Source organism: Oncorhynchus keta, chromosome 13 (assembly GCF_023373465.1).
Source record: "Oncorhynchus keta strain PuntledgeMale-10-30-2019 chromosome 13, Oket_V2, whole genome shotgun sequence".
NCBI classification, from domain to species: domain Eukaryota; kingdom Metazoa; phylum Chordata; class Actinopteri; order Salmoniformes; family Salmonidae; genus Oncorhynchus; species Oncorhynchus keta.
This window is the reverse complement of record NC_068433.1, coordinates 3,375,089-3,390,826: the sequence shown is the minus strand read 5'-3', so window position 1 is coordinate 3,390,826 and position 15,738 is coordinate 3,375,089. Positions and strand designations below refer to the sequence as shown.

General features: G+C 47.4%; 1 protein-coding gene and 1 long non-coding RNA gene across 2 annotated transcripts in view; both read right to left on the bottom strand.

Annotated features, from left to right (window-relative positions):
- lratb.1 (lecithin retinol acyltransferase b, tandem duplicate 1) overlaps nucleotides 1-15,529 on the bottom strand; it is a 60,364-nt gene extending 44,835 nt beyond the window's left edge. The window contains exons 1-8 of the mRNA XM_052459067.1: nucleotides 15,368-15,529; nucleotides 13,207-13,295; nucleotides 10,711-10,810; nucleotides 9,144-9,187; nucleotides 7,375-7,452; nucleotides 4,790-4,986; nucleotides 2,916-2,980; nucleotides 2,678-2,784 (exon numbers count right to left, since the gene is read on the bottom strand). Coding sequence (XP_052315027.1) covers nucleotides 2,678-2,784; nucleotides 2,916-2,980; nucleotides 4,790-4,986; nucleotides 7,375-7,452; nucleotides 9,144-9,187; nucleotides 10,711-10,810; nucleotides 13,207-13,295; nucleotides 15,368-15,514 — 827 coding nt within the window. The 5' untranslated portion in view covers nucleotides 15,515-15,529. The remainder of the gene's footprint in view (nucleotides 1-2,677; nucleotides 2,785-2,915; nucleotides 2,981-4,789; nucleotides 4,987-7,374; nucleotides 7,453-9,143; nucleotides 9,188-10,710; nucleotides 10,811-13,206; nucleotides 13,296-15,367) is intronic.
- LOC127906629 (uncharacterized) lies at nucleotides 7,513-9,081 on the bottom strand. Its single transcript, XR_008062143.1, has 3 exons — nucleotides 8,868-9,081; nucleotides 8,560-8,727; nucleotides 7,513-7,551 (listed from the first exon to the last, which is right to left on the bottom strand). It is a non-coding gene; the product is annotated as an uncharacterized LOC127906629 (long non-coding RNA).
- Nucleotides 15,530-15,738: the final 209 nt, after the last annotated feature.

Sequence of the window (15,738 nt, the reverse complement as noted above, 5' to 3'; positions counted from 1 at the left end):
GTGCTACCATGATGTTGTCATGTTGTGTGCTACCATGATGTTGTCATGTTGTGGTGCTACCATGATGTTGCTACCATGATGTTGTTATGTGGTGTTATGTTGTGGTGCTACCATGTTATGTTGTGTCATGTGTTGTGCTACCATGCTGTTGTTATGTGGTGTTATGTTGTGGTGCTACCATGATGTTGTCATGTTGTCTATTGTGTTGTGCTACCATGATGTTGTTATGTTGTGGTGCTACCATGCTGTTGTCATGTTGTGTTGCTACCATGTTGTGTTGTTACCATGCTGTTGTTATGTGGTGTTATGTTGTGGTGCTACCATGTTGTGGTGCTACCATGTGTGTGTTGTGGTGCTACCATGCTGTTGTCATGTTGTTGTGGTGCTACCATGATGTTGTTATGTTGTGGTGCTACCATGCTGTTGTCATGTTGTGTTGCTACCATGCTGTTGTTATGTGTTGTCATGTTGTGGTGCTACCATGTTATTTGTGGTGCTACCATGTTATGTTTGTGGTGCTACCATGATGTTGTCATGTTGTGGTGCTACCATGATGTTGTTATGTTGTGGTGCTACCATGATGATGTTGTCATGTTGTGGTGCTACCATGATGTTGTTATGTTGTGGTGCTACCATGATGTTTATGTTGTATGTTGTGTGTGCTACCATGATGTTGTTATGTTGTGGTGCTACCATGATGTTGTCATGTTGTGGTGCTACCATGATGTTGTTATGTTGTTGTTGTGGTGCTACCATGATGTTGTCATGTTGTGGTGCTACCATGCTGTTATGTTGTGTTATGTTGTGGTGCTACCATGATGTTGTCATGTTGTGGTGCTACCATGATGTTGTTATGTTGTGGTGCTACCATGATGTTGTTATGGTGTACCATGATGGTGTTATGTTGTGGTGCTACCATGCTGTTGTTATGTGGTGTTATGTTGTGGTGCTACCATGATGTTGTCATGTTGTGGTGCTACCATGATGTTGTGGTGCTACCATGTGGTGTTATGTTGTTGGTGCTACCATGTTTGTTGTTGCTACCATGCTGTTGTTATGTGGTGTTGTGTTGTGGTGCTACCATGATGTTGTCATGTTGTGGTGCTACCATGATGTTGTCATGTGGTGTTATGTTGTGGTGCTACCATGTTGTGTTGTTACCATGCTGTTGTTATGTGCTGTTATGTTGTGGTGCCACCATGCTGTTGTCATGTGGTGTTATGTTGTGGTGCTACCATGCTGTTGTCATGTGGTGTTATGTTGTGGTGCTACCATGCTGTTGTTATGTGGTGTTATGTTGTGGTGCTACCATGCTGTTGTCATGTGGTGTTATGTTGTGGTGCTACCATGCTGTTGTCATGTGGTGTTATGTTGTGGTGCTACCATGATGTTGTCATGTTGTGGTGCTACCATGTTGTGTTGTGGTGCTACCATGCTGTGTTGTTGTCCTACCATGCTGTGTTGTTGTCCTACCATGCTGTGTTGTTGTCCTATGTCTCTCTTGTCGACAGCGGAGTCAATCACCACCTTCCGGAGACACCTGAAACCCCACCTCTTTAAGGAATACCTAGGATAGGATAAGTAATCCTTCTCACCCCCTTAAAAATTTAGATGCACTATTGTAAAGTGACTGTTCCACTGGATGTCATAAGGTGAATGCACCAATTTGTAAGTCGCTCTGGATAAGAGCATCTGCTAAATGACTTAAATGTAATGTAATGTGACGTGTGTTTTGTCCTAGATTTGTATTTTATTGTTTTATATTTAATCCCCGTCCCCACAGGAGGCCCTTTGCCTTTTGGTAGGCCGTCATTTTAAATAAGAATTTGTTCTTAACCGACTTGTCTAGTTGAATAAAACACAAAGAAATGCTCATAATTTCATACAGGCTAGATGTCGTACTAAACATAATTTCACATAGGCTAGATGTCGTACTAAACTGCATATTAACACTCTAAATAGGTCAGACAGGAAGTCTTCTCAGACAGGAAGTCTAAGAAGGATGAATGATTTAGGCTATATTATGTTTTATTATAGGAAGTCTAAGAAGGATTAATGATTTCGGCTATATTATGTTTTATTATAGGAAGTCTGAGAAGGATGCATGATTTAGGCTATATTATTATTTAAATGATTTCAAGACTTTAGCAAAATAAATACATGTGATGCAATAAGCTTAATAAGCAAATACGTTGGCCATAAAGAGCATTTTAACATTTCATATTAATTAAATCATTCTGGTTTATAAATTGCACATACAGGCTGTGGCTTACTTAGAATTAAAAACATGTTTGTTTTTTTTATTGTTAAATGCCAGGCGTTGTGAGATCTCTGCAATGTAGTTTGGAGGACCTTCATGTGTTACCGTTTGATTATGTGCTCTGCTAGCGATGTGCTAATTATGCGCCATAAGTTTGTTTTTGGATTGAATGCTAACGCTAACTTTTAGATGACGCTCTCCGCAAGCAGTGTGCTAATTAAATGCTATAGGTTTGTATTGGACTGGATGCTAACGCTAACTGTTGGATGACGCTCTCCGCTAGCAGTGTGCTAATTAAATGCTATAGGTTTGTATTGGACTGGATGCTAACGCTAACTGTTGGATGACGCTCTCCGCTAGCAGTGTGCTGCTAATTAAGTGCCATAGGTTTGTATGGGACTGGATGCTAACGCTAACCGTTTGATGATGCTCTCTGCGGTGCGTCTGGCCTTCTCGGTGGCTCTGGGGCCCCCTACTGGACAAACTGCTGTAGCCCTGTACCCATCCATGTAGGTGGCACACACCTAGGGGGGGAAAAAAATAAATACATTTCGTTCATTGATTTAAATGAGAATGAAGAGATTTGACTCGTATAATATCAACAGGACAGACTTCTGTGGCTCTGAACCTGGGGATGATTACTGGGTAGTGTTACCTTGTAGTCATTGGACGGAGCAAAACCTCTGGCCCCGGTGACTTTGACAGCCCCTCCCTCCACTCCTGAAGACAGACAGAGACATCAGACAAACAGTCTCTCTCTCCCTCCCTCCATCCATATTTTCATCCCTAATTGCATCCCATTTATCTCGCTCCTCCAACTGTTAACAGGGGACTCCATCTGTCTGTCTGTTAACAGGGGACTACATCTGTCTGTCTGTCTGTTAACAGGGGACTACATCTGTCTGTCTGTTAACAGGGGACTCCATCTGTCTGTCTGTTAACAGGGGACTCCATCTGTCTGTCTGTTAACAGGGACTCCATCTGTCTGTCTGTTAACAGGGGACTCCATCTGTCTGTCTGTTAACAGGGGACTCCATCTGTCTGTCTGTTAACAGGGGACTCCATCTGCCTGTCTGTTAACAGGGGACTCCATCTGTCTGTCTGTTAACAGGGGACTCCATCTGTCTGTCTGTTAACAGGGGACTCCATCTGTCTGTCTGTCTGTTAACAGGGGACTACATCTGTCTGTCTGTCTGTTAACAGGGGACTCCATCTGTCTGTCTGTTAACAGGGGACTCCATCTGTCTGTCTGTTAACAGGGGACTCCATCTGTCTGTCTGTTAACAGGGGACTCCATCTGTCTGTCTGTTAACAGGGGACTCCATCTGTCTGTCTGTCTGTTAACAGGGGACTCCATCTGTCTGTCTGTCTGTTAACAGGGGACTCCATCTGTCTGTCTGTCTGTTAACAGGGGACTCCATCTGTCTGTCTGTCTGTTAACAGGGGACTCCATCTGTCTGTCTGTCTGTTAACAGGGGACTCCATCTGTCTGTCTGTTAACAGGGGACTACATCTGTCTGTCTGTCTGTTAACAGGGGACTACATCTGTCTGTCTGTTAACAGGGGACTCCATCTGTCTGTCTGTTAACAGGGACTCCATCTGTCTGTCTGTTAACAGGGGACTCCATCTGTCTGTCTGTTAACAGGGGACTCCATCTGTCTGTCTGTTAACAGGGGACTCCATCTGTCTGTCTGTTAACAGGGGACTCCATCTGCCTGTCTGTTAACAGGGGACTCCATCTGTCTGTCTGTTAACAGGGGACTCCATCTGTCTGTCTGATGTCTGTTAGGATGTTCATCAGAGGTTGAGCTGAGGACAGTGAGTCAGTTCAGAAAGGGTTTAGTTTTGGATTCAGACTATGGTTCAACTAAGGTTCAGATGTGACTCATTCCAGATTTGACTCATTCCAGATGTGACTCATTCCAGATGTGACTCATTCCAGATGTGACTGTTTCGGGTTTATTGTAGGGACACAGGGTTCACCCTCTAGTCCACGTTAGGGTTGTCCTCCACTGTAGCTTTCTACCTGATACCCAAAACATCACTGCTCTAGAGGAGATCTGCATGGAGGAATGGGCCAAAATACCAGCAACAGCCCCAAAACATCACTGCTCTAGAGGAGATCTGCATGGAGGAATGGGCCAAAAATACCAGCAACAGCCCCAAAACATCACTGCTCTAGAGGAGATCTGCATGGAGGAATGGGCCAAAATACCAGCAAAAGTGTGTGAAAACCTTGTGAAGACAGAAAACTTTTGACCTCTGTCATTGCCAACAAAGGGTATATAACAAAGTATTGAGATAAACTGTTGTTATTGACCAAATACTTATTTTCCACCATAATTGGCAAATAAATTCATAAAAAATCCTACAATGTGATTTTCTGGATTTTCTTTCTCATTTTGTCTGTCATAGTTGAAGTGTAACTGATGAAAATTACAGGCCTCTCTCGTCTTTTTAAGTGGGAGAACTTGCACAATTGGTGGCTGACTAAATACTTTTTTGCCCCACTGTATGTGTGTGTGTACCTGCTACTTCAGTGATGTTGACGTTAGAGAAATCACAGGTGACGTCAGGAAGGAGGTATTTCTGCGGGTCACCGATCTCGTACACCAGTTGCTCGGCAACCGTCCCGAACGACACCAATCCGCCTGTTTTGGGCGGCTTCAACAGAATGAAGGAACCATCAGCTGAACACTCCACCACTGGGAATCCCATGTTATCCCTGGGAGGGATGGAGAGAGAGGGAGGAGGGGAGGGAGGGGGGGGAGTAGGGGGAAGGAGAGAAGAGGGAGGGAGTAGGAGAGAAGAGGGAGGGAGGGGGGAGTAGGGGAAGAAGGAGAGAAGAGGGAGGGAGTAGGGGGAGAGAAGAGGGAGGGAGGGGAGGGAGTAGGGGGAAGGAGAGGGAGTAGAGGGAGGGAGTAGGGGAAGAGGGAGGGGGTAGGGGAGGGAGGGGGAGGGGAGTAGGGGGAGGAGTAGGGGAGGGAGAGAAGAGGGAGGGAGGGGAGTAGGGGGGAAGGAGAGAGGGGGAGGAGTAGGGGGGAAGGGAGGGAGGGAGTCGGGGGAAGGAGAGAAGAGGGAGGGGGAGTGGGGGAAGAGGGGAGGGAGTGAAGAGGGGGGAAGGGGGGAGAGAAGAGGGAGGGAGAGAGTCAGTCAGTTGTAGTAGATTTGGTAGTAGTAGTAGTAGTAGTAGTAGTAGTATTGGTAGTAGTAGTAGTAGTAGTAGTAGTAGTAGTAGTAGTATTGGTAGTAGTAGTAGTAGTAGTAGTAGTAGTAGTAGTAGTATTGGTAGTAGTAGTAGTAGTAGTAGTAGTAGTAGTAGTAGTAGTAGTAGTAGTATTGGTGGTAGTAGTATTGGTAGTAGTAGTAGTAGTGGTATTAGTGGTATTAGTATTGGTAGTAGTGGTAATAGTATAGGTATTGGTAGTAGTAATAGTAGTATTGGTAATATTAGTAGTATTGGTGGTAGTAGTAGTAGTAGTATTGGTAGTAGTAGTAGTAGTATTGGTGGTAGTAGTAGTAGTATTGGTAGTAGTAATAGTAGTAGTAGTAGTGGTAGTAGTATTGGTAGTAGTAGTAGTAGTAGTGGTAGTAGTAGTAATAGTAGTAGTAGTAGTAGTAGTAGTAGTAGTATTGGCAGTAGTAGTAGTATTGGTAATAGTAGTAGTAATAGTAGTGTTGGTGGTAGTAGTAGTAGTAGTAGTTGTAGTAGTATTGGTAGCGGTAGTAGTATTAGCGGTAGTAGTATTGGTAGCAGTAGTAGTATTGTAGCCGTAGTAGTAGTAGTAGTAGTAGTAGTAGTAGTAGTAGTAGTAGTGGTAATAGTAGTAGTGGTAGTAATATTAGTATTGGTAGTAGTAGTAGTAGTAGTATTGGTAGCAGTAGTAGCATTGGTAGCAGTAGTAGTATTGGTGGTAGTAGTAGTAGTAGTAGTAGTAGTACTGGTAGTAGTATTGGGTAGTAGTATTGGTAGTAGTAGTAGTATTGGTAGCAGTAGTAGTATTGGTAGCAGTAGTAGCATTGGTAGCAGTAGTAGTATTGGTAGCAGTAGTAGTATTGGCAGTAGCAGTGGCAGTAGTAGTATTGGTAGCAGTAGTAGCATTGGTAGCAGTAGTAGCATTGGTAGCAGTAGTAGTATTGGTAGCAGTAGTAGCATTGGTAGCAGTAGTAGCATTGGTAGCAGTATTGTCAGCAGTAGTAGTATTGGTAGCAGTATTGGAAGCAGTAGTAGTATTGGTAGCAGTAGTAGCATTGGTAGAAGTAGTAGCATTGGTAGCAGTAGTAGCATTGGTAGTATTGGTAGCAGTAGTAGTATTGGTAATAGTAGTAGCATTGGAAGCAGTAGTAGCATTGGAAGCAGTAGTAGTATTGGTAGCAGTAGTAGTACTGGTAGTATTGGTAGCAGTAGTAGTATTGGTAGCAGTAGTAGTATTGGTAACAGTAGTAGCATTGGAAGGAGTAGTAGCATTGGAAGCAGTAGTAGCATTGGTAGCAGTAGTAGCATTGGTAGCAGTAGTAGTATTGGTAGCAGTAGTAGCATTGGTAGCAGTAGTAGTATTGGTAGCAGTAGTAGCATTGGTAGCAGTAGTAGCATTGGTAGCAGTAGTAGTATTGGTAGCAGTAGCAGTATTGGAAGCAGTAGTAGTATTGGTAGCAGTAGTAGCATTGGTAGAAGTAGTAGCATTGGTAGCAGTAGTAGCATTGGTAGTATTGGTAGCAGTAGCAGTATTGGAAGCAGTAGTAGTATTGGTAGCAGTAGTAGCATTGGTGGCAGTAGTAGTATTGGTAGCAGTAGTAGTATTGGCAGTAGCAGTGGCAGTAGTAGTATTGGTAGCAGTAGTAGCATTGGTAGCAGTAGTAGCATTGGTAGCAGTAGTAGTATTGGTAACAGTAGTAGTATTGGTAGCAGTAGTAGCATTGGAAGCAGTAGTAGTATTGGAAGCAGTAGTAGTATTGGTAGCAGTAGTAGTATTGGTAGCAGTAGTAGTAACCGTATTATATTCAACGGTAAGAGGTAAGAAAGATAAGACATTAGTGTATAATATTGTTCTCTCATAAGAGGTAGTAGATGGAGATAGCATTGGGACAGGAAATAACCGTATGATGTCCTCACCAGTCCGGTACTGTGTGCCAGTCCGTGAATATGCCACCTGTTGCCTGGGCACCACACTCTATGAGATGGCCTGCAAGACTGAGAGAGGGAGCAAGGTTTAAAGATCACTTAAACTACTGTATTCTGGAATGGCTTATCCTCATAGTTACCTTCACTGTGCTCATGCCTCATAGTTACCTTCACTGTGCTCATGCCTCATAGTAACCTTCCCTGTGCTCATGCCTCATAGTAACCTTCCCTGTGCTCATGCCTCATAGTTACCTTCACTGTGCTCAAGCCTCATAGTTACCTTCACTGTGCTCATGCCTCATAGTAACCTTCACTGTGCTCATGCCTCATAGTAACCTTCCCTGTGCTCATGCCTCATAGTAACCTTCCCTGTGCTCATGCCTCATAGTTACCTTCACTGTGCTCATGCCTCATAGTAACCTTCATGGTGCTCATGCTTCATAGTTACCTTCACTGTGCTCATGCTTCATAGTTACCTTCACTGTGCTCATGCTTCATAGTTACCTTCCCTGTGCTCATGCCTCATAGTTACCTTCACTGTGCTCATGCTTCATAGTTACCTTCACTGTGCTCATGCTTCATAGTAACCTTCCCTGTGCTCATGCTTCATAGTAACCTTCCCTGTGCTCATGCCTCATAGTAACCTTCCCTGTGCTCATGCCTCATAGTTACCTTCACTGTGCTCAAGCTTCATAGTTACCTTCACTGTGCTCATGCTTCATAGTTACCTTCCCTGTGCTCATGCCTCATAGTAACCTTCACTGTGCTCATGCTTCATAGTTACCTTCACTGTGCTCATGCTTCATAGTTACCTTCACTGTGCTCATGCCTCATAGTAACCTTCCCTGTGCTCATGCTTCATAGTTACCTTCACTGTGCTCATGCTTCATAGTTACCTTCACTGTGCTCATGCTTCATAGTTACCTTCACTGTGCTCATGCCTCATAGTAACCTTCCCTGTGCTCATGCCTTACAGTTACCTTCACTGTGCTCATGCCTTACAGTTACCTTCACTGTGCTCATGCCTTACAGTTACCTTCACTGTGCTCATGCCTCATAGTAACCTTCCCTGTGCTCATGCCTCATAGTTACCTTCACTGTGCTCATGCCTCATAGTTACCTTCCCTGTGCTCATGCCTCATAGTAACCTTCACTGTGCTCATGCCTCATAGTAACCTTCACTGTGCTCATGCCTCATAGTTACCTTCACTGTGCTCATGCCTCATAGTTACCTTCACTGTGCTCATGCCTCATAGTTACCTTCACTGTGCTCATGCCTCATAGTTACCTTCACTGTGCTCATGCCTCATAGTTACCTTCACTGTGCTCATGCCTCATAGTTACCTTCACTGTGCTCATGCCTCATAGTAACCTTCACTGTGCTCATGCCTCATAGTAACCTTCACTGTGCTCATGCCTCATAGTAACCTTCACTGTGCTCATGCCTCATAGTAACCTTCACGGTGCTCATGCCTCATAGTTACCTTCACTGTGCTCATGCCTCATAGTTACCTTCACTGTGCTCATGCCTCATAGTTACCTTCACTGTGCTCATGCCTCATAGTTACCTTCACTGTGCTCATGCCTCATAGTTACCTTCACTGTGCTCATGCCTCATAGTTACCTTCACTGTGCTCATGCCTCATAGTTACCTTCACTGTGCTCATGCCTCATAGTTACCTTCACTGTGCTCATGCCTCATAGTTACCTTCACTGTTCTCATGCAAGGAAACAAACAAAATATCAAAGTGTGTTTTTACCTCCCAGCTGCCAACAGGTCATAGTTGTTTTGCTTCCACCCAAACTGTCAGAAAGATAACACAATACAACCAATCACATCCCAACCAATCACATCCCATCACATCCCATCACATCCCATCACAACCAATCACATCCCATCACATCCCATCACAACCAATCACATCCCATCACAACCAATCACATCCCAACCAATCACATCACAACCCATCACAACCAATCACATCCCAACCCATCCCATCACATCCCATCCCATCCCATCCCAACCCATCACATCCCAACCCATCACATCCCAACCAATCACATCCCAACCCATCACAACCCATCACATCCCAACCAATCACAACCCATCACATCCCAACCCATCACAACCCATCACATCCCAACCAATCACATCCCAACCAATCACATCCCAACCAATCACATCCCAACCCATCACATCCCAACCCATCACAACCCATCACATCCCAACCAATCACATCCCAACCCATCACAACCAATCACATCCCAACCCATCACAACCCATCACATCCCAACCCATCACATCCCAACCAATCACAACCCATCACATCCTAACCCATCACATCACATCCCAACCAATCACATCCCAACCCATCACAACCAATCACATCCCAACCCATCACAACCCATCACATCCCAACCCATCACATCCCAACCAATCACAACCCATCACATCCTAACCCATCACATCACATCCCAACCAATCACATCCCAACCCATCACAACCCATCACAACCCATCACAACCCATCACAACCCATCACATCCCAACCAATCACATCCCAACCAATCACATCCCAACCCATCACACCCCAACCCATCACATCCCAACCAATCACATCCCAACCAATCACATCCCAACCAATCACATCCCAACCCATCCCATCACAACCCATCACATCCCAACCAATCACATCCCAACCCATCACAACCCATCACATCCCAACCAATCACAACCCATCACATCCCAACCCAACCCATCACAACCCATCCCAACCAATCACATCCCAACCCATCACATCCCAACCAATCACATCCCAACCCATCACAACCAATCACATCCCAACCAATCACATCCCAACCAATCACATCCCAACCAATCACATCCCAACCCATCACAACCAATCACATCCCAACCCATCACAACCCATCACATCCCAACCAATCACATCCCATCCAATCACATCCCAACCCATCACATCCCAACCCATCACATCCCAACCCATCACATCCCAACCAATCACATCCCATCACATCCCAACCCATCACATCCCAACCAATCACATCCCAACCCATCACATCCCAACCCAACCAATCACATCCCAACCCATCACATCCCATCCCATCCCATCACATCCCAACCCATCACATTCCATCCCAACCCAAGACAACACGCAAAAACTCCCAATGTAAATAAATAAAGATGTTTAAAATCAGTTTCATCTGTTTCCCGGAGGAGGTCTGAGGAGTGTTTTGACTGGTACAAGAACAGATGTGGACACGAGAGGGATGAGTACACACACACACACACACACACACAGTAACCTACAGAGTGCATAAGAGGTCCTAGGGCGACAGCACTGTCCACACATCTCCCTGTGACTACAATGTCAGCCCCCAGGTCTAGACACCTCTGGATGGGCACTGCACTGTGGAGAGAGGGGAAGAGGGGGTACACCATGAGTACACAGTGGCAGAATACCTGACTGGCCCTAAATTGAAGAAAGCATTGATTATGTACAGATTCAGTGAGCATAGCCTTGCTATTGAGAAAGGCCTACGTAGGCAGACCTGGCTCTCAAGAGAAGACAGGCTATGTGCTCACTGCCCACAAAACGAGGTGGAAACTGAGCTGCACTTCCTAACCTCCTGCCCAATGTATGACCATATTAGAGAGACATATTTCCCCTCAGATTACACAGACCCACAAAGATTTTGACAACAAATCCAATTTTGATAAACTCCCATATCTATTGGGTGAAATACCACAGTGTGCCATCACAGCAGCAAGATGTGTGACCTGTTGCCACAAGAAAAGTGCAACTGGTTGTAAATAAAACCTATATTTATGTTGATTAATTTTCCCTTTTGTAGTTTAACTATTTGCAAGGAAGGATAGAGGGAGAGTGGTGGGAGGGAAGGATAGAGGGAGAGTGAGGGGAGGGATAGGAGGAGAATGGAAGAGGGAGGGATAGTGGGAGAATGTGGGGATAGAGAGAGTGGGGCGGAGGGAGGGAGAGACAGAGAGTGGGGCAGAAGGGAGAGAGAGGGGGCGGGGGAGGGAGAGAGAGGGGGCGGAGGGAGGGAGAGACAGAGTGGGGCGGAGGGAGAGAGAGAGTGGGGAGGAGGGAGAGAGAGAGTGGGGAGGAGGGAGGGATAGACAGAGAGTGGGGCGGAGGGAGGGAGAGAGAGTGGGGCGGAGGGAGGGAGAGTGGGGCGGAGGGAGGGAGAGTGGGGCGGAGGGAGAGGGGCAGAGGGAGGGAGAGACGGAGTGGGGCGGAGGGAGGGAGAGAGAGTGGGGCGGAGGGAGGAAGAGAGAGAGTGGGGGCGGAGGGAGGGAGAGACAGAGAGTGGGGTGGAGGGAGGGAGAGACAGAGAGTGGGGCGGAGGGAGGAAGAGAGAGAGTGGGGCGGAGGGAGGGAGAGACAGAGAGTGGGGGGGAGGGAGGGAGAGACAGAGAGTGGGGGCGGAGGGAGGGAGAGACAGAGTGGGGGGGAGGGAGGGAGAGAGAGAGTGGGGGCGGGGGGAGGGAGAGAGGGAGAGACACAGAGAGTGGGGCGGAGGGAGGGAGAGGGGGGCGGAGGGAGAGGGGCAGAGGGAGGGAGAGACGGAGTGGGGCGGAGGGAGAGAGAGAGTGGGGAGGAGGGAGGGAGAGACAGAGAGTGGGGCGGAGGGAGGGAGAGAGGGAGAGACAGAGAGTTGGGCGGAGGGAGGGAGAGTGGGGGCGGAGGGAGAGGGGCAGAGGGAGGGAGAGAGAGACTGGGGCGGAGGGAGGGAGAGACAGAGTGAGGCGGAGGGAGGGAGAGACAGAGAGTGAGGCGGAGGGAGGGAGGGAGAGACAGAGAGTGGGGCGGAGGGAGGGAGAGACAGAGAGTGGGGAGGAGGAAGGGAGAGACTGAGAGTGGGGCGGTGGGAGGGAGAGACCGAGAGTGGGACAGAGGGAGGGAGAGACAGAGAGTGGGGCCGGAGGGAGGGAGGGAGCGACCGAGAGTGGGGCGGAGGGAGGGAGGGAGCGACCGAGAGTGAGGCAGAGGGAGGGAGGGAGAGACCGAGAGTGGGGCAGAGGGAGGGAGGGAGAGACCGACTGGGGCAGAGGGAGGGAGGGAGAGACCGACTGGGGCAGAGGGAGGGAGGGTGAGACCGACTGGGACAGAGGGAGGGAGGGTGAGACCGACTGGGACAGAGGGGGGGAGGGAGAGAGTGGGGCGGAGGCAGAGAGAGAGTGGGGAGGAGGGAGAGAGAGTGGGGCGGTGGGAGGGAGAGACAGAGTGGGGCGGAGGGAGGGAGACAGAGAGTGGGGCAGAAGGGAGAGAGAGTGGGGGCGGAGGGAGGGAGAGAGAGTGGGGCGGAGGGAGGGAGAGACAGAGTGGGGCGGAGGGAGAGAGAGAGGAGTGGGGAGGAGGGAGGGATAGACAGAGAGTGGGGCGGAGGGAGGGAGAGAGAGTGGGGCGGAGGGAGGGAGAGAGAGTGGGGCGGAGGGAGGGAGAGACAGAGAGTGGGGCGGAGGGAGGGAGAGACAGAGAGTGGGGCGGAGGAGAGAGAGAGACAGAGAGTGGGGAGAGGGGGGCGGAGGGAGAGAGAGACAGAGAGTGGGGGGCGGAGGAAGAGGAAGAGAGGGAGGGAGAGAGAGTGGGGCGGAGGGAGGGAGAGAGAGTTCTAACAGTATATAATAGTTCGGAGGGAGGTTCAGATTGAAGATTATTGTATTGTTCTAACAGTATATAATAGTTCAGTATTGTATTGGTCTAACAGTATATAATAGTTCAGTATTGGTCTAACAGTATATAACAGTTCAGTATTGTGTTTCTATTGTTCCCAGACTTACCCCAGGTAGGCATTCATACTGTGGACGGTTGTAGGCAGCTTAGACCTGCTCACCCCATCAGCCATTCTCACCTCAGACAGACTGCCTTTCTGGAGGAGAGGAGAGAAGGGAGGAGGAGAAGAAAGGAGGGAGGAGGAGAGGAAAGGAGGAAGGGAGGAGGAAAGGAGGGAGGAGGAGAGGAAAGGAGGGAGGAGAGAAAAGGTAGGAGAGGCGTTGGCAATCTATGCTAATGGGGTCACCTTGGGGTCATGATAGGGGCTGCACAAAATGATTGATGTTTTATAATAATTGATTATGCTTATGTTGTATTAATAGAAGGGGAAGGGCTATAAGACCCTAGGGTCCTGGACCACAGATTAGCAATATATATATATATGCATTATGAGGTTTAATATTGTTCCACAGTTCTTTTCTAGTCTCTGCCTCTTATAGGAAACGGTCTGAGCAGATGTGTGAGTTATTGCGGTCAAAACAGGGTGTCTGTGAGAAAGTGCCTCAAGGCTAAACAATATACACAGACACAGACACCTGCAGGGGAATATTATAGATAAGAGACAAGTCAGACACACCACTGTAAGCCACACGTGAATGGAAAATTACTGCTGAGCCCTTAACACTATCGTTTTCTCCTGCAAGTTTGTCTAACTAACGTGAATGGAAAATTACTGTATATGCATGGGCATGGTCTCATGAGTAGAAGGTGTTGATGTAGGCAGTTACATCACAAGGGGTTGACTGCAAGTATATAAAAGCAACTTTGACCTGTTTTATTTTGCAGAACTCTGAAACATACATATGTGTTTCTATTGTCAACTTCTGTCTGCAATTAATAAAGGTTTTATTGATTTACTTAAAGAAGATATTGTCTGGCTGCTGATTTCACCAATTAGCCAATGATTGACCAGGAACAAGGAACCTACCCCGACAATGCAAAGCAATAGAGAATTGCATTGAATGAAATGATGACAAAGAGCGGAGATGATTGTGTACTTCAGGAAACAGCAGAGGGAGCCCCCCCAGCCCCCCTATCCACATCGACGGGACAGTAGTGGAGAAGGTAGTAAGTTAAGTTCCTCGGCGTACACATCACAGACAAACTGAAATGGTCCACCCACACAGACAGCATCGTGAAGAAGGCGCAACAGTGCCTCTTCAACCTCAGGAGGCTGAAGAAATTTGGCTTGTCACCTAAAACCCTCACAAACTTTTACAGATGCACAATTGAGAGCATCCTGTCGGGCTGTATCACCGCCTGGTACGGCAACTGCACCGCCCTCAAACGCAAGGCTCTCCAGAGGGTGGTGCGGTCTGCACAACGCATCACCAGGGGCAAACTAGCTGCCCTCCAGGACACCTACACCAGCCGATGTCACAGGAAGGCCATAAAGACCATCAAGGACAACGACCACCCGAGCCACTGCCTGTTCACCCCGCTATCATCCAGAAGGCGAGATCAGTACAGGTGCATCAAAGCTGAGACCGAGAAACTGAAAAACAGCTTTTATCTCAAGGCCATCAGACTGCTCAACAGCACACAGAGGGCATGCCACACCAACTGGGAGTATAGGCAGGGCAGGCCATACCAACTGGGAGCATAGGCAGGGCAGGCCATACCAACTGGGAGTATAGGCAGGGCAGGCCATACCAACTAGGAGCATAGGCAGGGCCTACAGAGAAAGTCACCAGTCGCTTTGACAATGTTTACATATCTGACATTACTCATTGGGGCGGCAGCGTAGCCTAGTGGTTAGAGCGATGGACTAGTAACCGGAAGGTTGCAAGTTCAAACCCCCGAGCTGACAAGGTACAAATCTGTCGTTCTGCCCCTGAACAGGCAGTTTAACCCACTGTTCCCAGGCCGTCATTGAAAATAAGAATATGTTCTTAACTGACTTGCCTGGTTAAATAAAGGTAAAATTAAAATAAAATAATCTCATTGCATCTTATATCATCTTGCCTACGTCACTCAGCCGTCCATATTCTTATTCCATCCCATTAGATTTGAGTGTATCAGGTAGTTGTTGGGGAATTGTTAGATTACTTGTTAGATATTACTGCACTGTCGGAACTAGAAGCACAAGCATTTCGCTACGCTCACATTAACATCTGCTAACCATGTGTATGTGACCAATAAAATAGGATTTGATTTGAGAGTACATACCAGAGCCATGAGGTCATCTCCAGTCACCACGGCGACCTTGAGATCAAGTCCCGCTTTCTTGACTACTTCCTGTATAGCGGCAGCGCACGCCAGCGGGTTCACACCCCCGGCATTACTGACCACCCGGATACCTATACAAACACACATTACTGACCACCCGGATACCTACAAACACACATTACTGACCACCCGGATACCTACAAACACACATTACTGACCACCCGGATACCAAAACAAACACACATTACTGACCACCCGGATACCTATACAAACACACATTACTGACCACCCGGATACCTACACAAACACATTACTGACCACCCGGATACCTACACAAACACATTACTGACCACCCGGATACCTATACAAAC